The sequence below is a fragment of the Bombina bombina genome, chromosome 1 (genome assembly GCF_027579735.1).
Source record: "Bombina bombina isolate aBomBom1 chromosome 1, aBomBom1.pri, whole genome shotgun sequence".
NCBI lineage: Eukaryota > Metazoa > Chordata > Amphibia > Anura > Bombinatoridae > Bombina > Bombina bombina.
Genome location: NC_069499.1, coordinates 412,067,529 through 412,094,178, shown reverse-complemented (window position 1 = coordinate 412,094,178; position 26,650 = coordinate 412,067,529). Strand labels below are relative to the sequence as shown.

The 26,650-nt window shown below is 39.3% G+C and overlaps 1 protein-coding gene across 1 annotated transcript in view; it reads left to right on the top strand.

Annotated features, from left to right (window-relative positions):
* Nucleotides 1–26,650, top strand: part of ACVR1 (activin A receptor type 1) — a 166,291-nt gene that overhangs the window by 101,153 nt on the left and 38,488 nt on the right. The window contains exons 5-6 of the mRNA XM_053698318.1: nt 5,434–5,533; nt 10,009–10,155. Coding sequence (XP_053554293.1) covers nt 5,434–5,533; nt 10,009–10,155 — 247 coding nt within the window. The remainder of the gene's footprint in view (nt 1–5,433; nt 5,534–10,008; nt 10,156–26,650) is intronic.

Genomic DNA, 26,650 nt, shown 5'->3' with positions numbered 1-26,650 from the left:
GCTGTACCTCTGTTCCTTGTCTGCAATGCCTCACATTTGCCTTTGTGACCCGCATCGACAGATGAGTCACCTTTTTTCTTTATTTCTGCTTCTAGCAGCAAGCTTGCTTCTGCGCCACTTGATTGGCTCCTCCAGCAGTCGGGTCCTGGTGCCACGGCACTGGCTGCACCACCAGTAGTTCCGTTCATGAGCAGGGACTAATCATTTAACATCTCCTTTTCCCAAATGTTTAGAAAGAACAAAAAAGCAAAGGTTATGTATCTATATGGATTGGGTTTACATGGTGTTTTATTTAGTATATGGTTCCTACCTGATAACAGATTGTACTGTCCTTGCAGTAGTTATGCTTATATTTTGTATTTTCATCAACCTCTATTTGTATGAAACTAAAGAGCTTCTCAGAAAAGTTAAGGTGCTCGCCACACATTTTAGATGCCAGATGTAAAATGCGCCAATGTTAAAATTTTAATGTATAGGATTTGTCATTTATTCCATATATTTGATCCTTCGGGTTTTGGAAAACTAGCCTAGTGTTACACCTTTTGGGAAAATTGCAATTGAGTGCTTACCACCCTTCTCTTTGTAACAGCATTTTGTCTTATGATTAAGTGTAGTTAGACTGTTGTGTGGTGTTCCAGTACATGCGTGTCATGAATACCTCTTGACTTTAGGATCTCAGGTGTTAATTTTTTTTTTTTTTTTTTTTTTGTGTCTTGTATTCCTGTGTCTATTTACATTGTCTTATCAGAACCATCTAAAAGACAAGTTCTTTTGGGATGAATGTTTTTTATTACCTACATCTGGAGAAGCAGATGTAAGGTGCAATCTGCTCTTTTCAGGGGAGTGATTTTTATGAGACAAAGATGTAAGCACAGAGTGACAGAAAACAGTGTCCCTATCAAGACACAAACCTTAGCCCAATTAGAGTTTAAAAACTAGGATATCTTAAGAATTTAAAAAAAAAAACTTATGTTACAGAATGACCAAATATGACAGACATACCATGCTTGGTATCAAAATAATCCTCATGATGTCACAACGGTATTGCTTATAATGGTAGGCATATTTATACATACATCACTAAAATTATAAGTTATCCTATAACTGTAGCCAGGGCCTGGAATTTGGGGTTTATGGCCTACCTTAAAAAAGGATGGCTACATTCCTTGCCCACTTTAGAAGGGGGTCTGATCAGAAACCTGGCCTCGGGAAAAAAAAATGTATTTAATGGTGAATTAAGCACCATTAATATGGTCATCCTACATGGACGGCTGTAAATAAAAATGGTAAGTGACCATCTTTCCTTGCAAAGCTCCCTTGGGACAGATATCTAAGCTTGTACAGTATTAGGGCATGTTGTATTTTCAAGCTTGAAAAAGCCCATTGTTCTACGTCCGAAACGCGTAGCAAACTACTGCAATACCACAAGGAATCTAGTCTTTCAAGACTAAAGAGTAACTACATTTGAGTTTTTGAACTTTAAAGTTACTGTACACCCAAAGTACACAAGCGGACAGAAGAAATTTGAGACAAGTACTGTAACCATCAAATTAATATCAGGACAAGTGGAACAACCCGCTTTACCTGCCACAAGAACACAGCGCAAATAGGAAAAAACACTGATCACCACCAAAATCACTAAAGACATTGGGGACCCTACTGCCTGTGAAGAATAACAAGCCAAAGCGGATAAACTTCTACCCGGATCTACAACCAGGCTCCAGTATCGGTGAAGAGACAGTAAGTAAAACACCATTGTACTTTTTACTACTGCACCTCTCCAGTCCGTAGAGCACTGGCAACACAAAGCCAAGCTTGCATGCAACAACACCATAAAGACTAAAAACGTCTCAATAACTCCACCGGTGGTTTAAAAATACTATTTTAGTTTACGCCAAATAAAAAATCTAATAGCTAGCTAATGTGTATATAGTCGGCCGACTACAGTACCCACACTTGTTTTATTACAGTATCCACACTTGTTTTATTTCTTATGATTTTAACTCTCTTGTTATACCATAATTTATGACTTGTATCTATATTCTCTGTTTTGTATCTTAAAAATATTTTTATAATTTAATGTTAATATTTTAATAATTGAATGTTAATATCTTAAACATTTCAATATATCAAATATACAAGGCAATATATATCAATACCCCAGTCATATTACATGAACATCCTTGACTATACCAATACTCTAGTTATACCACCTGACTAAACATTTGTACTGCTTGACAAAACAACTTATATACAAAAGACCGGTTTTAGTGTGACACTAGGTATTACAATATACTAGGTGCAACACTCTTATTAGTCTCTCACACTAAATATTTCATATCCACCAATTCTCATATATGTTTTTCATATTGTTATGTATCTTCAAATAATAAATTATTTTTAAATACATTTCTGAGTCCAATTATATATAGTTCATCAAGGTCTATTACCGACTATAGATATATTTCCTTTTTGGTTTAAGCATTTTTTTTGCGTCCTTCACTCCTAAACCCACCTCTCTCACCAGTCCATACAAAGATATTTTTTCTGGGGAAAATATTCTAGGAGTAAAAAAGGCTTACCAAATAATTTGGCAGCGCAGAAAAGTTTTTGAAACACCTCTTTCAGACATTACTAGCTGCCAAGGGGCCAGAGGGCAAAGTATCTCACCCCTGGTTTAAAAGGCACTGCAATGAAGGCTTTTACATGAACTGCCTCCAGAGTTTGATCAGGACTATGATGCAATTAAGGTTGCACTGCAGAGGGGTTATATTCACTCCTGAGGTTTACAGGAAGAAATTCTGGACTCTGCAGAGGGCTACATCAGAGAGTTACACTGCAGTTATTGGAAAATGGCATTTCAGCAATGGATCAGAGAGCTAAAGATTACCACCATGGAGGACCTGGAGGATCTGATGGTCAAGAACATATTCATGTAGCTGTGCTCAGCAGAAGTGCAGGAATAGGTGCTGGATCACAAGCCCAAAACAGCATTGGAAGCGAGTGAGCAGGCAGTTTTCTATATGGCAAACAGATCACAAGTGAATAGGAGAAAAGCCTTTGCTAAGCAGGCATCCAACTGGAAGGGTGTTACTGCACAAAAACTCATCACCAAGCCTGTTGTAACATCTTTTGCTTCAGCTTCCTCAGGGTGAGGGGGAGCTAGTACCACTTCCAGGCAGGGAGATACCCGCAGGTGTTTTGTTTGCAACACTGAGGGACATGTCAGCTCTATTTGCCCAGAGAAAATGAAATTGGCACAATTAGCTGGAGGAAGTCATCCCTTGGAATTACTAGCTTCTGTGTAGTTTGTTACCCAGTTGTGGGACACAAGCTAACACTCTAGGGCAAATGTGACATTTGTGCGTCCAAAGCTGGTGAGCTCTAAGTACATTATCCCTGGGAGGAATTTAGTAGTTAAAGGATTTGGGGGAGTACAAACTTTAGTGCCAATGACACGTGTATATCTTGATTGGGGAGCGGGGAGAAGTCTAAGAAATGTGGGGGGCATCTATCAATGTTCCCTCAGATGTATTACTGGGTACTGATCTGGGCAGGTTATTATCACTGTATGGGCCTGATAATTATAAATGTGGCCTAGAATAATTGGGCCCTGATGTGCAAAGGGCAGTGTGTGAAAACGGCTCTGGGACATGCTGACTGGGAGGGAGTGCAAGTGTGCAAAATGCTGTGCCTGAACGGGGAGTGTCTGTGCTGAGATGTAAAAATGTGAGAGGACTGTCTGACTGGCAGAGAGGACTAAATGACAGTAAGAATTAGTTGGTGCCAGAACTAGTGGGGTCCACAGTACTGAGTGACAATGTAAAGGGAAAGACTGACTGGGCGGAAGGGCAGATGGATGGTGTGTGTATGTGAGAAGGTGCCTGTCTGTACAGAGCCAGAGGGATCGAAAACCCTGAGTGAGGATGTGAAGGGGAAAACTGACTGTTAGGGAGGGCAGAGAGAGTGTAGACCAATCTGTGCCAGAATCCAGAGTAGTATGTGGGGGAGAATGGTACGAGATCTCCGTGAGGGACCCCCAGAATGATTATGAGCGAGTGTGGGTGACAGAGACTACAGTAAACTCAGTAGTGACCTAAAAGCAGGCTACACAGACAAGAGGGACAAGGATTGACTGATGATACAAAGGGTAGACATACAGAGAATTGTACTCACACAACAGTCCCATCCGGCAAATAACATTGGTATTAGTGCAGAGTTGGTGGGGCAGAGAGTTCTGGTACTTACATGAGACAGAACAAACTACAGGCTGCCAAAGCTTCCTTTTCACCAGCGGACAGTGCACCTCAGACCTCCAGCTGCACCTAAAGTCTTCTTAAAATGGCTTAGGTCACACAGAGGCAAGTCACACACAGGCAATCCTCTGGCAGCCTAACTCTATTAAAACAAGATGAATGGCTGGAACTTGTGCCTTTTTTTTACTAATTTTCAGGTTTTTAATCATGATAATAGGCCTCTTCCTTTTTTTCTGATAGGTTAGTTCTTTGAATATTCTGTCTTTTCAATGTAGTTGAAATAAGTTTTAGTATTATGGGGAAGCTTCCAGTATATCAAGGGGTCTGATTGTATCTTGTTTTTTATCCTTCATGGTCGGGAAAGTCTGGATGCTCTGTTGTCATTATAGCCTATGAACTAGGAAGCATTCCCCGCCTTTTTAATGGCTTATTTGCAGTGTTTTTTATAGTAAAGGTTTTATAGTAAAGGTTTTACTGAATATGGCGCAAGGAAGCTTCCAGGTACATTTTTGCAAGCGACATTCTATAGGATGCAAAAATAGGTACCGTAGTTTCTCCTAAGAATTATCTCTAGTTACTGTAAATTTTAACTGTACAGGAAGGGATGAGTCTTAAAGACGTATTTGATTTTTCTACAATCTTGAGTAAAAATGCTGCATTCTTTTATTCTAAATTCTGCACATCTCGGCAAAGCAGCAACAAACAGAAACCACATAACCTTTTCACACACATTTTCATCTTTTTTAAGATTTTTACCAGATTAAAAATTAATGTTACAAATACAAATGTGAGTAAACGGAAATGAATTAAGTTTAGTACAGTAAAATGTAAAGGAAAAAAGGCACAAAGAAAAGCAAACCCCCCTTATATATGATAGTATGCACCATTAGTAAAATTATATTGGGGGGTGTAAAATTCTGTCACATAAGTGAAAGAGGTTTATTTAAAACATCTTAAATTATTTAGCTTGTTGGTTCTCAATCCTGTACTCTTATAAAGGATCTTTGCATATCTGTTTTGTAGGACAGAGCTTTTTGGCTGAACCAGCTGTGCTCCATTTTGAAGTTATTGTTTTGATGGGTTTTGATAAAAAAAAATTAAGATGTAACTGAATTATTGTAATGTCGGACTATCTCTTTCAGATGTGGACATTTTACACCTTATTTGTATTTTTTAGGATCTGTTGGATCATTCCTGTACCTCTGGGAGTGGATCTGGGCTTCCTTTCTTGGTTCAAAGAACAGTTGCTCGTCAAATAACTCTCGCAGAGTGTGTTGGTTAGTATCAATGATTTACAGGTTCTGTACATCCCAGTATTATTTTTGTACTCCATTCTTCATCACTGAAAGGTTTTACGTAGTTTATGACTATCACTGTTGTAGTTAGTTGGGTTCAAGCATGAATTTATTTCTCCTGACCTGGTAGTTGAAGACACATGCATGTGGCACATTTGTTCTGAAGTCTGTCCTCAAGGTGCCATAGGCCTCAATTTTGTGATCGTCATAACTGAGCAGCGATTACTTAAAATAATAAAGAAAAACTGTAAATCATATGTGATCAGTCATAGTGTGTGGGAGACAGAGCGCTGAGATAAGGTCCCTTAAAGCTCTTAACTAAAGGATGGCTAGCCACCAAAAAAACAAAGATATATAAATAGGAGACATAAAGAGCGCCTAGTGAAAGGCTAGGGAATTAAGACTATAATATAATAATATTTATATGTGATATTAAATATAATGTAGTCTACATTTATTATATTCTTAATTCCCTAGCCTTTCACTAGGCGCTCTTTAGGTCTCCTATTTATATATGTGATTGGTCATTAGCATCTAATACTCGCGTGGTGTGTGTGTGTGTGTGTGTGTATATGTATGTATGTATATATATATATATATATATATATATATATATATATATATATATATATATATATATATATATATATATATATATATATATTTATTTATTTAACATGGATGATTGGCACCAGACATAATCAGACTTAGTCTATGCACACTTGCTGTTATAAGGACAGAGGCAAGCGTGCAGCAGTGCACAGAGGTATAATTGCTATTTATTAAACATCAAGAAAGAAAATGTGTAAAAACCTGAAATACCCTCCACTGATGACCTAAAAGTATACCATTACCTGGCACAATACTAATAAAATCATGAAATATAAAGATCAGTAAATGGCCACCAGCAATTGCTCAAAAACATAACATTTAATGAAAAAAGTATTAACAGAAATATTATATGAAAAATAACAACTAAATATTGCTATAAATAAGCGACCTAAGCGGTATATACAACACAATTCCACTGCAGATGGATAATATATATCACTCCAAGGGTACCCTTGATTTAAAAGTTTTATATTGGGAGCTCCCAAATGGAGAATAATATTGTTTCACCGGTATCGATATAAACACCATAGGAAGATTTTCCAAATATAGAGAATATCTCCTTCCACAGGATTCACGGAAAGTCCTTAGTTTCAGCCATATCCCAAATTAGTAAGCAAGCAAAATAATGCGGTTAATAGCAGTCTTCCCCCAGTAGGTAGATATACAGTCAGTCTTAAGCGCAAGCTAGAACATAGGCAGGGCAGGTAGCAAAAGCATATAGTTCTCACCCGTAATCATCAAGGGCTGGTGTTCCGTGTCACCGTAACAAGTGTCAAATATGCTACTCACCTAACCCTCCTGAACATATCCTGTCTATATATATTCATGATAATGTGTATATCTGTATGCATGTAATACACATATTCTTACACTAATACACTTATATAAATTAGCCCAAGGCTGTAGTTCCTTATCTCTTAAAGTTTGTGCTGGGCACATACAAAACCAATCATTCTCTAGCTTGGAAATTGTATATATTTTTTGCTTTAAATATCATCATTTTATCACTAATGAAATTAGGCAAATCTAGTCTATGAAACCCAACAATCCACAGTGTAGAGATAAAGACACTTTATATGAAAACAAATAGAGCTCAGATATTTTATAACTGAATCTATTCTTTCTTTATAACCCAACCCAATGGGATTTATGTGTGTGGTCCAAGTTTCCTTTTCTAAAGTGTGTTATCATTCAGTGGTGAGTAGCTTTTAAGAGCTCTGTATAGTCCCTCATAACAGCTATAAATCTGTCATCTGTACCTTTTTGTAGCAGGGGTTTAATAACAAGAGTGAAACTCGGTGTGCTTTACTATGATGTCATATTATGGGATTCCTGCATGCAGTGCTCCATTACACAATTTAAAGCACAGACGTTTGCAGGAATACTCTGGCATTGTCCTAAAAACATTGAAACACTAAATGTAATCACAGAGGTAAAAAGTATATGGAAAATTATTGTATAAAAAACATAGCTAATCCATTTATTACGTATTCCCAGTTTTGCATATCCAACACTGTTCTATTAATATACTTTTTACCTCTGATCACATTGTATCTAAGCCTCTGCAGACTGCCCCCTTATCTCAGTGCTTTTTACAAACTTGCATTTCAGCCAATTAGTGCTGACCCGTGAAATTAGCATATGAGCCTACCAAGGTTTAGCCTTTTAACAAAGAATAACAAAAGAACAAAGTAAATTTGATGATAAAAGAAAATTGGAAAGTTAAATTGTATGCCCATTTCTAAATCATGAAAGTTTTAACTTTGATTTGGCTGTCCCTTTTACAGGGTTGGTTATGCAAAACTGGGGAATGGGTGAAAAAGGGATTATCTGTTGTTTAAGACAAACTTTTTATAGTAGACTGTCCTTATAATGAAGCTATTTGTTTGTACTGTATGTATTCATGAACATACAGAAATAAAAGGAGACAGGGATAACATTTTCTTTTGGGTACATCACACCCTATAAAAAGAAAATAGTCTAAGTAATATAAAATGAATCCACTGCATACAGCAGCACAATCTTGTGTATGTGCACAGCTACATGTCCAAAACAGGTCAAAAGTATGTGGTTCAAGCATTCATTTTTGCCCCCCCCCCCTTTTTTAACAGACATTTTAAAAGTTTTAAAAAAATATGGAGTTGAACATTTAAAACTGAAACTGACATCAGCATAAGTATGTTAATTCCATGGGAAAGAAGCAGGGAGTCGCCAAGGCTTGCTACAGATTAAGCAATGGCATGGTGCAGACTTGTTTTATGACTCTGTACCTGCAAGGGTTTTCCCATTATGTAAAGCTCTGGTTTGTTAATGAGTGGCAGTTTATAAAATTCTTGGCAGAGACATTTAGGACTTCCCGACATGGAGTGATAATGTAAAATGCATTAGGGCCATCAATGCATTTAATGGTGGGGGTTAGTGCCAAGAGACTGATGAGAGCAAGCTCGCCATTAGTGCAGATTTTCAGCTGTTCTTATTAGACATTGAGCTGAATGGTTTTCACATATGTGGAATGGATTAGGTTAGATATCTACTAGATTGTTTTACCATACAAACTGCTGATATAGTTCACAGGGAAAGAAATGAGAACTTTATTTCCATTAAAAGACAAATAAGAATGAGTTAGTGTTTTGGCTGGGAAAGTTTGTTTTTTTAGAGATTTCTGGGTAGTTTCCGTTCTCATTTTTGCACTGCAGTGCACAAGGTCACAGGCATTAAAGGGCTAATTAACACAGTGATATTGTTTGAGTATTTTTGTAACTTTACCTATCAATATTTAAACAATTTAATATAAATTTAAAGGACACATTTCCATAATATTCTCATTCTACTCTTTACTTTTGAGTAAACCATGCTGTCTAGCATTTAGTTACTGTTTAACCCCTTCGCTACCAGGAATTTCAGAGTAGAACTTGCCCAAAATACTGGTTAATTTTTAGCATTTTTACCATCACTCCAAATTTTTCACAAATTTTGTATTTGTCACTGAAATTATTTACATACTGCTTGTGCAATTGTGACATAAATGATTGTAAAAGCTTCTCTGGGGTCACCGTTGTTCAGAAATCAGACATACGTGGCTTTGCCATAAGTTTTTGGTAATTAGAAGGCTACTAATTGCAGCTGTGCTCCACACTTCTATTATTCCCAATAATCAATGAAGAGGTTAATTGGGTATCTTATAACGTTAATTTTAGCAGTACTGTAGAGATTGCTCACCAGAAATCTCTCACCCCCTGATCCCTCCTAAACATCTCCGCCCCCCCCCCCAAAAAAAAACAAAAACAATAAACTCATCCCCACCATCTTAGATATTGGCAGGCATTATGCATTTTAGGGCTGCTTTATTATTATTTTATTTTTTTTCCAGCAGTGTAGTGATCCTCCTCAAGCCCCCCCCCCCCCCACCACCCCTGATCCCTCCCAAACAGCTTTCTAAGCCTCCACCTCCCACCAGTGGCAGCCATCTTTGGTACCTAATTTATTTTTTTTCTTTCCATTTTTATATATTTTTTTTAAATCTTTTCTGTAGTGTAGTGGTCCTCCTGGCGATCGTTACATACGAGATCCTCCATACCCTATTCTATCCCTTTTTCTGTAATGAAACTCCCCATCCCTCCCTCTCGCTTTTAACTTTTTTTTTTTCTTCTTTCTGCAGTGTAGGGCCTCTCTATCTTTCTCTCTATATCTGTCTCTACTTATCTCTATCTATCTATCTATCTATCTATCTATCTATCTATCTATATCTGTCTCTATCATTCGTTCTATATATATTTTCAATGTCTCTACTGTTTTTTGTATTGTTGAAATAAAATTTATTTTTTTTGTTTCCTCCCCCTCTCAAGGCAAAGGACGTTATGGAGAGGTTTGGCGAGGTCAGTGGCAGGGAGAAAGCGTGGCAGTAAAGATTTTTTCATCCCGTGATGAGAAGTCCTGGTTTCGAGAGACTGAACTCTATAATACAGTGCTACTACGACATGAAAATATACTTGGTAAGCAGTCTGCAGTGGTTGTTTCGCTTCTCAGCTAGTGTTTATATGCCGTATGTTTGAAAAGAGGGACTTAAACTGACTGGAGATGGCCCTCTGCACTGTTGTGAGTCAGAGGAAATTCTTTGTGTGCCCTTTGAGAACTCTGGTAAATGTTCAGATTGAGACAGTGCAGATTTAATTAGCAAAAGCCTGCCCTGCATTCTCAGCAGATGGCTATAGCTGATGGGAATGCAAGACAGCTACTTGTTTTAGTAACTGTTTGATAGCAACAGCAGTTCAACGGAAAAGTACCACTGCACAGCTAATAGGGCCTCATCAATGTTAAAGTGGCAGCCTAATCTGTAGGACTTTAAAGGGTTTATTGCAAATTAAATGGATAAATTCATTACTTAAACTCTAAAATTATTTTTTTAATATGGCTAATCATTTATTCGTTAGAACAGGGGTTTCCAACCTTTCGGACCTCAGGGACCACTAAACTCACAATTTTGAATACCATGGACCACTAACATGATTTTTTTTTTTTAAAAGGTACAAACCTCTATAATGTGTGTGTGTGTGTGTATATATATATATATATTTTTATATATATATTTTTTTTTATATATATATATATATATATAAAACAAAACAAGAAAGGCACTCTCCGTATTAACCACCAAACTTTACTTGAAGTTAAGTTTGGTGGTTAATACGGAGAGTGCCTTTCTTGTTTCATTTTTTTATATAAATATATATATATACACACACAATTGGAGAGCACTCGCACTTCTTAGGTCAACTTGCCAGGGTGCATGCAGGGAATGAATATCAATAAACAGATGGCTAGCACTCACTGGTCCTTTTACATATGTGCTTTTATTTGTAGCGTTTCGGGGACCGTATCCCCTTCCTCAGACAAAGAATACAAGTGAAATGCATTCCTTTATACAACCAACCAACCAATGAAACACAAATCCCTCCCCCTAGGTGAAAAAAAAAACGCCAAAAGGTTGTCATAGCAACCTCTCTAAACAACATACACACCCACACAGCTCACCCAATAGACAGGCAAGACAACATGTGACATCAGGACCACAACAGTTCTCATAAGATCCAATGTAAACAGAGCAAACGAATTTTACAAATTGCAAAACAGCAGAGAAGACCTTAATATGTTTTAGAAGTACCTGCACAGAGAAATCATGCTTTTAACACCATGGATACAGACTCACTTACACCAAGTAAATATGCCACATCCCACACAGTGTTATGTACAAGTATGTAGGCACCGTAGTGTCACCATTGCGATCCGCGCATTCACACTCACAAACGGGGAGGCCAATCATATGATCCACATTCAGGTATATATACAACATCATGTAAGTCAAGATAATATACAGTAATACGCATATTACACACCTTGTGTGTATATACATAAATACATACAGACATATACATGCACACATACTGTACATAACTAGTATAACCATAGCTGAGTTTACATTATGTATATATTTGCACATTTTTAAGAATTATTTTTTGGAATTAACTAACTGAATGACAGAACTGAGAGAATACTTCCAAATGACAGATGAAGGGTGAGTGCCAACTTTTGAGCTAAAAACAGAGAGGTAGAAAGTGGGGAAAAAAGAATTATGTTTAAAGGGACAGTCAAGTCTAAAAAAAAAAAAACTTTCATGATTCAAATAGGGCATGTATTTTTAAACAATTTTTTTTTTTAAAACAATTTTCAAATTTACTTTTATCACCAATTTTGCTTTGTTCTTTTGGTATTCATAGTTGAAAGCTAATTTCTTAGACCTTGAAGGCCGCCTCTAATCTAAATGCATTTTGACAGTTTTTCTCCACTAGAGGGCGTAAGTTCACGTGTTTCATATTGTTACGGTACCAACTGTATACCAAGGGTTAATACCAGATGAACAATGTCCTGCATACAGAATCAGCACTTCACAACCTTGATCAGTTCCCCTGCAAACATGAGACCAAGCTCCACATTTCAGGTTTAAAACAGGATAATAACTTTATTTGAAGGCAGCACACAGATTTATACAGGTTTTTGACCCCCCCACAGATGGGGGTTGAAAGAATGTTGTACATTAGATAAAAGGGAGAAGCGCCCTTGACATGATACAATAGAATTATATTACTTAAATACTTTACTTAGGCAGATAACAACTTAAACACATTTGGCTTGTCTTATCACCTAGCGTCTGTTCTCTGAGGGTGATTTAACAATGGCCTGTTTATTACTTAAATGTAATTATAGCACACAATAGCTGAGGCCAGAAAACCTGTCTTTAGAAATTAGATTCTTAAAGCTAAACACAGTTAACTCTTTCAGTCCTGACAGAAGGGTCTGTCACATAGCTCCCCCCTTGTGGAACACTCCGGCAGACCCGGCTTGACCCTTTTGCGGGTCAACCTGGGGATGACCGGACTAAGGGGTGGTAGGCATGTCAGTTTGCTGGGACAATCCATCTGTATTCCCGTTATGAGAGAGAATCCCTGTCTGTATAAATAAGGGTTCAACCTCTTCAGTGCCCCGACTAGGGCTAAACAGTCCTTCAAAATATCATCGGCTTCTTTACGTGGTTTTTGTACCTGCTCTTTATAGGTATCCACAATCCCTTCATACTGACATAGGGTGCCCTTGAGTTGCTGCACCTCACTATGAGCCAGCGTCAGCTTCTCCTCCAGTGTCACTAAGTTTGTCCTTAATGTTTCATGTTCCACTCTCAAGCTGGTGTTTTCTGCAGTCTGTCGGTGCAGCTTGTCTAGCAGAGATTCCTGTTCTAAACGTGCTTTTTCCTCTGCACTCCTCTTCTCTCCCGCTAGCACTGTTACATGATTATTTAACGTGACCATTTTATCCTCTACGTGACTCTTCTCCTTCATCAGCGCATTGTAACGTGACTCCCACATATCAATAGCGGATAGAGATTTACTGAGCTCAGCGTCCTGGGGCTTAGCAGCAGGGGGGTCAGTCTCTGCTGCACGGATCTGAGCACGGGTAGTCACAGGGTTAACATCAGCGGGACCCATGGGAGCATAGGCAGAAACAAGGGGGACCAAGGTATTTCCAAGGAGAACATCAGCTGGTAAATCCTTCATGACCCCCACATTCACAGGTCTAGCGCCCCCTCCCCAATCCAAATGCACCCTGGCAACAGGCAGGCGGAACACAGTGCCCCCTGCTACCCTCACAGCCACAGTGTCTCCTGTGTGCTGTTTCTCAGACACCAAGTTCTTTCGAAGCAAGGTCATGGTAGCACCAGTATCCCGTAGACCACTGACCTCCTTCCCATTCACTTTAACCAGTTGCCGGTTATTCCGGTGGGCAGCTTGCACAAGGTCTGCCTCATGTAGGATGCCCCAGCATTCTTGCGCCTCTACGTAGCGGGCCGCAGGCTGAGGGTTACGTGGGATTCCGCCGGCGGGTCTTCTCCAGGACTGTGCTTGGTTCGCTGCATTTAGGGGACACTCTGGTCTTTTGTGCCCTAGTTGCTTACATCTAAAGCACCGAATCGGTTGTGAGTAGCCCCGCGAATTGAACCAGGCTCTCTGAGGGTAGTTCGTGGCCCGAGACCGTGTGGTATAGCGGTGCGCTGGGGGTTGGTAACTGGCAGGTGCTGGGGTGACTGGGGGTCTGTACTCCACTCTGGCAGGGGGCTTAGTGGTAGCAGTGTCCAGTTTGCGGGCATCCGTATACTCATCTGCCAAGCGAGCCGCTTCATGCAGGGTGGAGGGTTTACGGTCCCGAACCCACTCTCTAACTCCTGCTGATAACTTGTCAAAGCAATGTTCCAACAGGAATAGCTGCAGCACCTCTTCCCCAGACACGGCTTGGCACCCCGCCATCCAGTGCGATGCTGTGCGGTGCACCTTATATGCCCACTCAACGTAGGAATCACCAGCCAATTTAACAGTGTCTCTGAACCGCCTCCGGTATGCCTCCGGTGTAACCGCATACCTGGAGAGCAGAGCCTCTTTTACAGTATTATAATCCCCGACTTCCTCATCTGGAATGGCCCGAAAAGCCTCACTGGCCCGGCCGGATAATTTTCCGGATAATATCATGACCCAGTCCTCTGCGGGTACCTGGTGTAGTGCACATTGCCTCTCAAAATCCGCAAGGTACCCATCAATCTCTCCTTCTGTTTCCAGGAAGTTTTTAAAAGCTGCAAAATTTACTTTTCTCTTTTCCACTGGGGTTCCTGTGACTTGGGCTGCTGCAGCGCCGCTTTGGCGAAGTAGGTTGGCCTCCACAGCTGCTATGACCCGGTCGATAATTTCCGCAGATGGGTTGGGGCCATAATATGCCAGTCTTATTTTAACTGCCCGATCAAAGCTTGCTTCTTCAGGGGTTCTGTCTGATATGCTGGGCCCATTGGTTCCTTCTGTCCCTGGTACTCTTTCCATCTTAGTCAGTATTGTAATAATCCCCCTCTTCCTGAGGTTACTGGCTTGTGTAGTTGCTCTTCTGGGCGATAAGGTTCATTCCGTCGCTTGCCACCAATGTTACGGTACCAACTGTATACCAAGGGTTAATACCAGATGAACAATGTCCTGCATACAGAATCAGCACTTCACAACCTTGATCAGTTTCCCTGCAAACATGAGACCAAGCTCCACATTTCAGGTTTAAAACAGGATAATAACTTTATTTGAAGGCAGCACACAGATTTATACAGGTTTTTGACCCCCCCACAGATGGGGGTTGAAAGAATGTTGTACATTAGATAAAAGGGAGAAGCGCCCTTGACATGATACAATAGAATTATATTACTTAAATACTTTACTTAGGCAGATAACAACTTAAACACATTTGGCTTGTCTTATCACCTAGCGTCTGTTCTCTGAGGGTGATTAAACAATGGCCTGTTTATTACTTAAATGTAATTATAGCACACAATAGCTGAGGCCAGAAAACCTGTCTTTAGAAATTAGATTCTTAAAGCTAAACACAGTTAACTCTTTCAGTCCTGACAGAAGGGTCTGTCACACATATAGATAACATTGAGCTCATGCACGTGAATTTACAGAGGAATGAGCACTGATTGTCTAAAATACAATTCTGTCAAAAGAACTGAAATAACTGGGCAATCTGCAGAGGCTTAGATACAAGATAATTACAGAGGTAAATCTAGTATAATTATAACTGTGTTGGTTATGCAAATCTGAGCAATGGGTAAATTAAGGGATTATCTATCTTTTAAAACAACAATAATTCTGGTGTTGACTGTCCCTTTAAAAGGACAACAAGACTTTCAAGTTACCTCCCCAGTTAGGAATTATTCAAAACTACTTATGATCATGGACAGACATTGGAGTTCTAAATTAAGTTTATATCAGAAAGCTCTCAATAAGGATGTGAGCTAATCACGACTTATGTTACTGGCAATTACTATAATACTGGTGGGATATGGCTGATCTGCTGGATGACAATTACTGGAATTCAGGTGGAAGGGCTTTGTGCGCGGGAAAATTTAGAATTTAATTAAATATTTAATTAAAAAGAAAATGGAGGGGAGGAAGACACACAGTGATGTAAGTCCATCTGAAGGAGTTAGAAAAACTACTACAAAGAGACAGGTAAAGGGAAAGAAAATAAATGAAGTATGAGAAAAAAAAATGTAAGATTTTTTTTTTTTTTTATATACTTTAATTACACTATTTCAAGCCAAGACTATACCAACCTCTACTGGCTTTAGAATGGAAGCATCTTCCTCTGAGCAGCCCGCCGAACGGGAGGAGTTAAACATACAATCTAGCTACGCAAATTGTGTAGTACTACGCAACGTGCGTAGGGTGATTGTAATTTAACTCCTCCGTCGGTTTTCACTAATGTCTAGCCAGGGGGGTGACACCATTAGAGGAGATTAATGCTTGATGGTGTCAAGGACCACCAGCATCTTTTCGTGGACCACCAGTGGTCCATGGACCACTGGTTGGCGACCGCTGCGTTGGAATAATCATTCATTTAAATTTAAAAAAAATCTCTTAAGTTTTTCCATGTAAGGGACAGTCTACAATATAATTTTTATTGTTTTAAAAGATAGATAATCCCTTTATTACCCATTCCCCAGTTTTGCATAATCAACACAGTTATATTAATATACTTTTTACCTCTGCGATTACCTTGTATCTAAGCATCTTCTGAAAGCCCCCTGATCACATGACATTTTATTATCTTTTGACTTGCATTTAGTACTGTGCTGTGCGAAATCTTTAACTCCATGGGCGTGAACACAACGTTATCTATATGGCCCATATGAACTAGCAGTCTCCTGTTGTGAAAAACAAATCCAAAATCATTTGATACGAGGCTGTCTATAGTGGCTTAGAAACAGGCAAATTTAGAGGTTTAAATGTTATAAAGTATATTAATATATCGATGTTGATTGTGCAAAGCTGGGGAATGGGTAGTAAAGGCGTTGTCTATCGTTACAAACAATAACAATTTTAGTGTAGACTGTCCCTTTAAGGTGCAAAGTAATCACGTTAAATTTTAAAGGGATAGAAAGGTCAAAATTGAAATGTGCATAAATGCATCTCAATTTGAAGAATAATTATTTTTGCAATATACTTCCATTAGCAAAAATGCTGCTAGTAAAAGTTATTTGTTTTTCTGCTGCATACGCACATATCCTGTGCACCAGTATTCAAGCTCAGAGAGCTGAAGATGGTGTGTATTATTTCTGTGAAGATTTAATTTGTGTCTTGCAAGCCACCACTGACTGAGAGGGTGGTGTGGTGTTTTAATACTGATGCACAAGCCCTCACAGCATATGTGTGTATGCCACAGAAAAAAACTTACTTTTCTGGAAACATTTTTGAATTTTACTGTCTCTTAAAGGGATATAAAACCCATTTTTTTTTCTTTCATTATTTAGATGGGGCATGCAACTTTCTAATTTACTCCTATTCATATTTCTTTGTTCTCTTTTTATCTTTATTTGAAAAAGCAATAATGTAAGAATATGAGCTGTCCCATTTTTGGTTCAGCATCTGGGTAGCACTAAATATAGCCACCAATCAGCAAGTGCTACACAGGTGCTGACCCAAAAATGGGCCGGCTCCTAAGCTTACATTCAAATAATGATACCAAGAGAATGAAGAACAATTTATAACAGGTAAATTTAGAAAGTTGCATAAAATTGCATGCTCTATCTGAATCATGATCATTTAATTTTGACTAGACTATTCCTTTAAGAGTCAGCACTCATTGCCTGAAATGCAAGTCTGACGAAAGATCTGAGATAAGGAGGCAGTCAGCAGAAGTTTAGATACAAGGTAATTACAGAGGTAAAAAATATATTTCTATAACAGTGTTGGTTATGCAAAACTGGTGAATGGTAAATAAAGGGATTATCTATCTTTTTAAACAATAACATTTTTGGTGTTTACTATCCCTTAAAAAAATTATCTCTCTGTCTCTCTGTCTCTCTGTCTCTCTGTCTCTCTGTCTCTCTGTCTCTCTGTCTCTCTGTCTCTCTGTCTCTCTGTCTCTCTGTCTCTCTGTCTCTCTGTCTCTCTGTCTCTCTGTCTCGCTGTCTCTCTGTCTCTCTGTCTCTCTGTCTCTCTGTCTCGCTGTCTCTCTGTCTCTCTGTCTCTCTGTCTCTCTATCTATATATATATATATATATATATATATATAATCTGAAATTGACTTTAACGGCAGAAGGTAAGGATTCGGTAGCTAAAAAATATGTACTATCTTAAAAATATAGGCTTAAGAGAGAATTTATTTATAACATGGTTGTCTGACCTTATCTGTCACCATACAGTATGTGTGTATGTATATATGTGTGTATGTATGTATATATATATATATATATATATATATATATATATATATATATATATATATATATATATATCCTATCTTCCTAACCTTTAGTTAGTAAGGTTCTGATTAAACGGAATCACTCCTGGATTTCTTTAGCCCTTCAATCTGTTTAATCCTTATTTTCAGGTTTTTTTTTTTTTGTTTTTTTTTTCCTCCAGTGTGTTCATTCTTTAGTTTTCTTTTGTCTTAGGAAGCTACACATTCCAGACGTGCATATTTTCTTGTGTATGTCTGCATGCTCAGACATTGGCTGAGCAAATCAAGTGATTGTTTCTTGTACTTCAATGTGTTGAGCCTCTAATTGTAAAATACAGTGCATCTTCTAGTAAAAACAAATCAATTAAATTGGGTGTATTTTACAGACGCCTGAGGCTTGTGTATTACATTTAGCGTGTTTTTGGCTTCTTTCTTTTATAAGTAGACACTTATTGTCTAGGCAGGCACCTTTACAGATGGCCTCTGCTTTTTAATAGGTGGATTACGATTAAAAACATAGAATATAAGTGTGTAAGACTGCTAAATGTGCCTCTGCTTGCAATTTATGTAATGTAATGCATTGAAAAACGCCAGACTAAGATATTAGGCTTAAATGTAGGATTACATGGTTGAGTTATAAAAACTTTGTTTCTTCTTGAGTGCTTTGAGTTCTGTCTTGTTGTTTATTATTATTTTCATACACTTGCCCATTGTCTATTTGTACGCTAGGTTTGTTTTGGCCCGCTACTTCCTTTTGATTAACCCTTTGCCTTCCAGAGAGCAGCAGGACATTCTGTAGAGAGAGCTCCCTCTGACATCTAAGGGGTTAAACATGTGGGCCATTCAAAGAAAGCGATTTTAGTTCTCTATCCCAAAAAGTACTAAACTAGTTTTAAAACTACTGTTTCTTTTTGTAGATTTGTTCACACTATACATTTTTAAGACCACATTAAAGTACAATATGATGACTCAACAGAGGTAATGGAGAAGTATTTAGCATAGTTAAAACCTGTCTCTACATGTGGTGTATGTCTGAAATCTGATTTCCCCTTCATTAAAACACATCATACTGTTTTGTTTTCAAACTGTCTTTGTACTAAAACTCAGTAAGAAAACGAAATCTTAATTGAACTGAATGTGATCTGGAGAGACTGATGTCTTTCTAAATTGTAAATGATTGTTTATAATACCATGAAAATTGATTTTACTTTTTATAGTTACATAGCCCTGTCATTATTCGGCAATTGTCATAACAATGACTATCAGCTACCTATTATATTGACTTTAGGGGATAAGGCGCACACTAACTCCCATAAACATCCACTAATACCCATAAAGAGAAAAATAATAAAACAACTTTGCTTTTAACAGGGAGATTTCATGCTATACCCTGTCTACTTGGTGACTTTAGTGTGTGCTAAATTCTTATTCCCAAAATATACACAAAAATGGGGCAAGTGTCCTCTTTCAAATGAGGGGTCATGTGCTCATGGTGGTTATATAGAAGTTTTTCTTGTGTGCAGCTGAATAAATGGGAGGAGCCCAATGTCTTATAACTTCATATTGTTTTTGACAGGGTGGATTTGATTTAAATCACTAGTCAGTAAGACTGCTTTTAAATCTATTTATTTAAATATGGTTTTAATTTTTTTGAAAAATAGCTTTTCAGATTATTTTCCAGTTATATTAGACCATTATTGATTTGGTTATATATTATTAGATATGCATAGATAGATCATTGAAATGAATGAAATTATTGGGAGGTGAACCATATCCAGTTTAATAGGTTAATCCATTTAAATTTGATCAAATTTTCAGCAGTACTTTATTGTAAGGAGAAAAATTATTACCTTAAAGGGCCATTATACACTCAGTTTTTCTTTGCATAAATGTTTTGTAGATGATCTATTTATAAAGCCCATAAAGTTTTTTTTATTTATTAAAATGTATAAATTTGCTTATTTTTAAGTAACATTGCTCTGATTTTCAGACTCCTAACCAAGCCCCAAAGTTTTATTTGAATACTGTCAGCTGCCTTCTCCAGCTTGCTCCTGTTTGTGTAAAGGGTCTTTTCATATGCAAAAGAAGGGGGAGGGGGGGGTAGTGTCTTATTTCCCACTTGCAGTGGGCTTTCCAACTACCTTTTCAACAGAGCTAAACTGAAAGCTTCTAAGTACGTTTTTAAACCATTTTATACTGGATTTTTATATCGGTATCTGTACATCTTATTCTTTATAGTAGTGTCTATTACATGCAGTTATATGAAAATGAGTGTATACTGTCCCTTTAATAATAACTATTGAAATATTTTTTAATGCTTGCCCCTCCCTCCTCACTGTTAGGTCCTTGTGCAGATCTATTCCATTTCAAACAATCTTCTATTCAGTGAGCTTCTTGAACCTTTGCATGGGTTGATTATGTGTACATAGATTTGCAGGGAAGAAATAGCATTAAAGGGACTGTAAAGTCAAAATTAAACTTTAATGTTTCAGAAAACATGCAATTTTCCTTCGTTTGATAGGGAGAGTCCACGGCTTCATTCCTTACTGTTGGGAAATACAACACCTGGCCACCAGGAGGAGGCAAAGACACACCGGCCAAAGGCTTAAATATCCCTCCCACTTCCTCATTATTACAGTCATTCTTTGCCTTTTGTCACGATAGGAGGTGGCAGAGAAGTGTCAGAGAGTCCTGAAAAAAAGGGTATCTGCCCTTCGAGATAGAACTGGAGTTTTAAGTAGTCATGTCAACCTCTCAGTGAGAGTATTTATGAAAGTTAGAGTCTGGAGATGCAGGGAAAGTTTTTCTGCAAAAAAATCCTGACTACTGCTAACAGCTCCTAAGCAATCAGTGTTTACGAGTTTCACTGCTTGCTTTCTCTCACTCAAGTCCATGTCAGGAGTTCTGCTATAAGACTGTCACACTTGAGAGGCTGTGTTTTGTTCCACAGCATGGATCCTGGAGGTAAGAGCGTTTTAATTTTTTACACATAAAACGCTATAACAGGTTCACAGTGTGGATCCTTTATACCTTGATAGGATTCAGGGTTAATATCTGAGGGGTGTTTATTGAACAGTTGGGCTTATAGACTGTGTTTTTGGCTGGAACAAACAGGTTTTACTTTCGTTTTTGAAAGTGTTGCACAGCTCCTTAACTTGCTGTATTTTTCATAGCATGTGGTCTATGTTCATTTCCTCCATTCCGGCTGAGACTTCAACCTGAGGAGAGCGTTTCCTCTTTTAACTGTCTGGGTCTAGAAGGTGGTGAGTGGCCCAGCCATTGGGAATATATATATATATATATATATATATATATATATATATATATATATATATATATATATATAAATATTATTTATTTATAATATTTGTGTCCTTCTGTGGGTATAACCTGAGCTATGGAGGACCCTGACATGTTAGAAGGTATTTCTTCTGTACTAAATCATACCTGTTTATATTGTGAAGAGTCCGTGGTTTCCCGCCCACTCAATTTATGTTCTGCATGCCTTAACACCGTTATAAAGTCTAAGAAGCGAGCAAGCCTGCTAAGGCTATTAGTCCCCCTGAGCCGTCTACCTCTCAGGACTCAGCGTCCCGTTAGATTACTACCCTTGCTAAAGTATCCACTCTACATGCAGTTCCCCGTGGCACATCTTATTCTCCATCCGGAAGGGACCTTCTTCCTGCGGACTTTGAGGCGCAGTTACAAACGGCAGTGTCTGCGGCCCTCAGTGCATTACCTTGTTCTAACAAACGCAAGAGAAAGGTTAAACATAGCTCTCCTGACCTGGAGTCATCTAAATATTTATCGGATTAAGCTACTATGTCCCAGTTATCCGATGATGAGTTAACCTCTGTAGCTTCAGAAGGTGAACTTTCGGGGTCGGAGTCTTTAGCGTCTAAGTCTCCTGCTGTGGAGGAACCTTCCTTTAGATTTAAAATTGAACACTTGCATTTTTTTATTAAAGGAGGTTCTGTCTACGTTAGAGGTTTCCGGAGGCCGCACTGACTGAAGAACCTATGATACCTAAATTAGACAGAATTTCCGAAGACGGGAAAGCTCATTTGACTTTTCCCGTGTCTGTTAAAATGGCAAATATTTTTAACAACAAATGGGAAAGAATTGGATCTTCCTTTTTCCCCTCATCTACTTTTTAAAAAAGTTTTTCCCGGTCCCCGACTCTCAACTGGATTTGTGGGGCTTCATTCCTAAGGTGGATGGTGCTATCTCTACGCTTGCTAAACATATTACTATACCTCTTGAGGATAGTTCTTCGTTCAGAGAGCCAATGGATAAGAAAATGGAAACCTTTCTGAGAAAGATGTTTCAACATACAGGATTTTTATTTCAACAGGAGGCTGCAGTTACCGCGGTTGCCGGAGCAGCTAACTACTGATGCGACTCTTTGTCTGAACTCACTGAGGTGGAGTATCCCCTCGAGGATATTTAAGACAGATTTAAAGCTCTGAGAATTGCTAATTCTTTTATCTGTGATGCAAACATGCAAATTATTCGCCTAAATGCAAAGGCCTCTGGCTTTGCGGTCCTAGCCCGCCTGGCGCTCTGGTTGAAGTCTTGGTCTGCGGATATGACTTCTAAGTCCAGACTCCTTTTCTTTTCCCTTCAAGGGAAAGATTTTATTTGGTCCAGGCCTCAACTCCATTATTTCTACGGTTACCGGAGGCAAGGGTGCCTTCCTACCGCAAGATAAGAACAAGTTTAAGGGACGACAATCTTCTAATTTGGGTTCCTTACATTCTGACAAATCCCAACGACAACAATTTTCCTCCTAGCCCGAGCAACCCAAGAGTACTTGGAAGCCGGCTCAGTCCTGGAATAATTCCAAGCAGAATAAGAAGCCCGCCAAAAACAAATCGGCATGAAGGGGCTCAGACTGTCATTTTTTTCAGACACTTGGTTCAGGGACGTACAGGATCCGTGGGTCCTGGAGGTCTTACACAGGGATACAAGATAGACTTCAAATCTCATCCGCCCAGGGGCAGATTCCAACTCTTGAACCTGTCTACAGACCAGAAAAGAGGGATGTCTTTCTAGGGTGCGTTCGGGACCTATTATCCTTACGAGTTGTTGTCCTGGTGCCTATCGAAGAAAGAGGTTTGGGGTTTTATTCAAACCTTTTTGTGGTCCTAAAGAAGGAGGGAACTTTCCGCCCAATTCTGGACCTAAAGTGCTTAAACAAATTTCTCAGTGTCCCTTCCTTCAAGATGGAGACGATAAGGTCCATCCTTCCTTTAGTTCAGGAAAGCCAGTTTATGACCACTATAGATCTGAAGGACGCTTGCCTTCATGTTCCAATCCACAGGGAACACTTTCCGTTCCTGAGATTTGCATTCCTGGACCAGCACTTCCAGTTCATTGCCCTTCTGTTTGGCCTAGCTACTGCTCCAAGAATACTTATGAAGGCTCTGGGGGCTCTTTTAGCCATTGCCAGAACTCAGGGTATTACAGTAGCCCCATACTTGGACGATATTCTGGTGCAAGCATCATCTTGTCGTCTTACGGAAGAATACTCAGAATCCCTTCTCAGTCTTCTTCGATCACATGGATGGAAGATAAACTTGGAAAAGAGTTCTCTTATCCCAAGTACCAGGGTGGAATTCCTGGGTGCTATAATAGACTCAATATCCATGAGGATATTTCTAACAGACCAGAGACTTTGCAAGCTAACCTCAGCATGTCTTGCCCCCTGGACCTCCTTGAGTTCCTCTGTGACTGTGTGAGTGTATGGAGGCGATTGGTTTCATGGTGTTCTGCATGGACATCATTCCATCATTGTCAGGTTCCGTTTTAGACCTTTACAATGCATGTTGAGACAGTGGAACAGCGATCATTCTGATCTGTCTTTACAGATTGTATTAGACAGCTGGTCGAGAGAATCACTCTCTTGGTGGCTCTGTCCAGATCATCTGTCCCGAGGGACGTGCTTCCTAAGACCATCCTGGGAGATTTTGACTAAGGACACAAGCCTATCCGGATGGGGAGCCAGGAAGGCACAGGGGTTGTGGACTCGGGAGGAGTCCTCCTTCCTGATCAATTTTGGAACTACGGGCAATCTTTAATGCCTTGAAGGCTTGGCCACTTCTGGGTTCGTCCCAGTTTATCAGATTCCAATCAGACAATATATCCTCAGTGACTTGCATCAACCGTCAGGGGGGAACGAGAAGTTCCTTGGCGATGAAGAAAGTATCTTAGATTCTGGAGTGGGCGGAGGCCCACAGCTGTTAGCTGTCAGCAATCCACATTCCGGGTGTGGACAACTGGGAGGCGGATTTTTTCAGCAGGCAATCCTTCCACCCAGGGGAATGGTCTCTCCATCCCAAGGTGTTTGCAGAGATATGCAGCAAGTGGGGGATTCCGCAGACAGATCTCATGGCGTCCCGTCACAATACCAAGCTACCCTGGTACGGGTCGAGGGACCCCCAAGTGGATCTAATAGATGCACTAGCAGTGCCCTAGAGGTTTCAAACTCATAAATCTATTTCCTCCATTACCGCTTCTTCCTCGAGTGGTGGCCCACATCAAGCAGGAGCGGGTATCCGTAATCCTGATTGCTCCATCGTGGCTGCGAAGGACGTGGTTCGCGGATTTAGTGGGGATGTCCTCATCTCTTCCGTGGAAGTTACCTTGTCGCAGAGGTCTGCTGTTAGATTCTCTGAGGCTGACTGCGTAGAGATTTAACACTTAGTCTTAGCAAAGAGAAGTTTCTCTAAAAGTGTCATTGATACTCTTATTCATGCTTGTTTCCTTAGGCAAACGGCTAGTTGAGCTGAGAAACGCGTTGCAATCTGTTACAACATTTGTTTTTATATTGAATTGGGTGAAGCTCAACACCCTTTCTTTTTATCATCTTTTTAAATAAATATATGTTGCATTATTTGGAAGCCTGAGCCTGTTTTATCTACCACATCACCTGGAATCCCTGGATCCCAACATCCTATTGCAGGATCAGTGTCGCTGTGTCACTGTGATTTCCCAGCTTGCTACACTTAGCACACTTGGTGCTGCTCTCTTTGTGAGTATTATTTCAGTACAAGATCTGCTTCACTCTATCACCATCCCAGTGTTGCACTAGGAGGCGCCCTCTTTCTTTGGGATTATTTTCACAGATTCCTGTTTATTGCTGATTATCCATGAGGAGCTGCTCACATTGATCCGAATTGATCTGAATTGGTTCCACTTGGACTATCAGATATAGATGAATCACAATCGTTTATGAATACATCTGGAAAACTTTGAACACCTGAACTTGTGTCATAAGTTCTCACAAAGACTCAGTTAAGATATTTTTAAGATGCATTCTTATAATTGGTTATTTCAATTTTTTGGTTGCATTTTATGTGATTTATTTATATGCATTTAATGTGACTTATTTATATGCATTATATTATTATAGGTTATTGCATAATTATAAGCTTACTATAGCTACACCATACTTATAGTCACATCCACATTGGATGGTTTTACATATCCTCATATCCACTAATCCATTGGTATTACTATAGCGCCCCCTAGGGTTGGACACGTTAGTGTTACAACAGTTGTGTGCATTATTGCCCAAGAGGCTGACTGAGCTTCCAGACGTTCAGTCATTTGTTAAGGCTCTGATTAGGATCAAACCTGTGTTTAGATCTGGGGCTCATCATTGGAGCCTAAATCTTGTTCTTTGTGTTTTATAACAGGCTCCATTTGAGCCTCTGCATTCCGTTGACATTAAATTGTTATCTTGGAAGGTTCTCTTTTTAATGTCTATTGCCTCTGTGCGCAGAGTTTCTGAGATCTCTGATTTGCGATGTGAGCTCCCTTATCTGATTTTTCATGCAGACAAGGCAGTTTTACGTACTAAATAAGGTTTTCCTCCTAAGGTTCCTTCCTTGTGTCCTAATCCTCCTCCATCGAAGGAACGTTTACTTCACCATTTGGATGTGGTTCACGCCTTGAAGTTCTTTCTTCAGGCTACTAAGGAGTTTAGACAATCTTCCTCTTTGCTTGTTGTCTATTCTGGGAAGCGTAAGGGGCAGAAGGCTACTTCGACTTCCCTATCTTTTTGCTTAAGGAGTGTCATCCGCTTAGCTTACGAGACAGACGGACATCATCCTCCTGAGAGGATAACCGCTCATTCCTCTATGGATCAGATTTGTAAGGCGGCTACCTGGTACTCACATACTTTTTCTAATTTTTACTAGTTTGATGTTTTTCCTCGGCTGAAGCAGCTTTCGGGAGAAAATTTTTGCAGGCTGTGGTGCCCTCAAAATAGGGTCTGCCTCTTTCTTTTTGTTCCCTTCCATTATTCATTCAGTGTCCTCTGGAGCTTGGGTATAGTTTCCCCAACCATAAGGAATGAAGCCGTGGACTCTCCCTATCTTAGGAAGGAAAACATAATTTATGCTTACCAGATAAATTCCTTTTCTTCCGAATAGGGAGAGTCCACGGCCCCCCGTCCGTTTTTTCTTGTCTAAGGGCGGCCTCCTATTATTTATCTTCTGGCACCATTTATACCCTGTTATTTCTCCTACATTTCCTTGTTCCCTCGGCAGAATGACTGGGGTAATGAGGAAGTGGGAGGGATATTTAAGCTTTTGACTGGGGTGTCTTTGCCTCCCCCTGGTGGCCAGGTGTTGTATTTCCCATCAGTAAGGAATGAAGCCG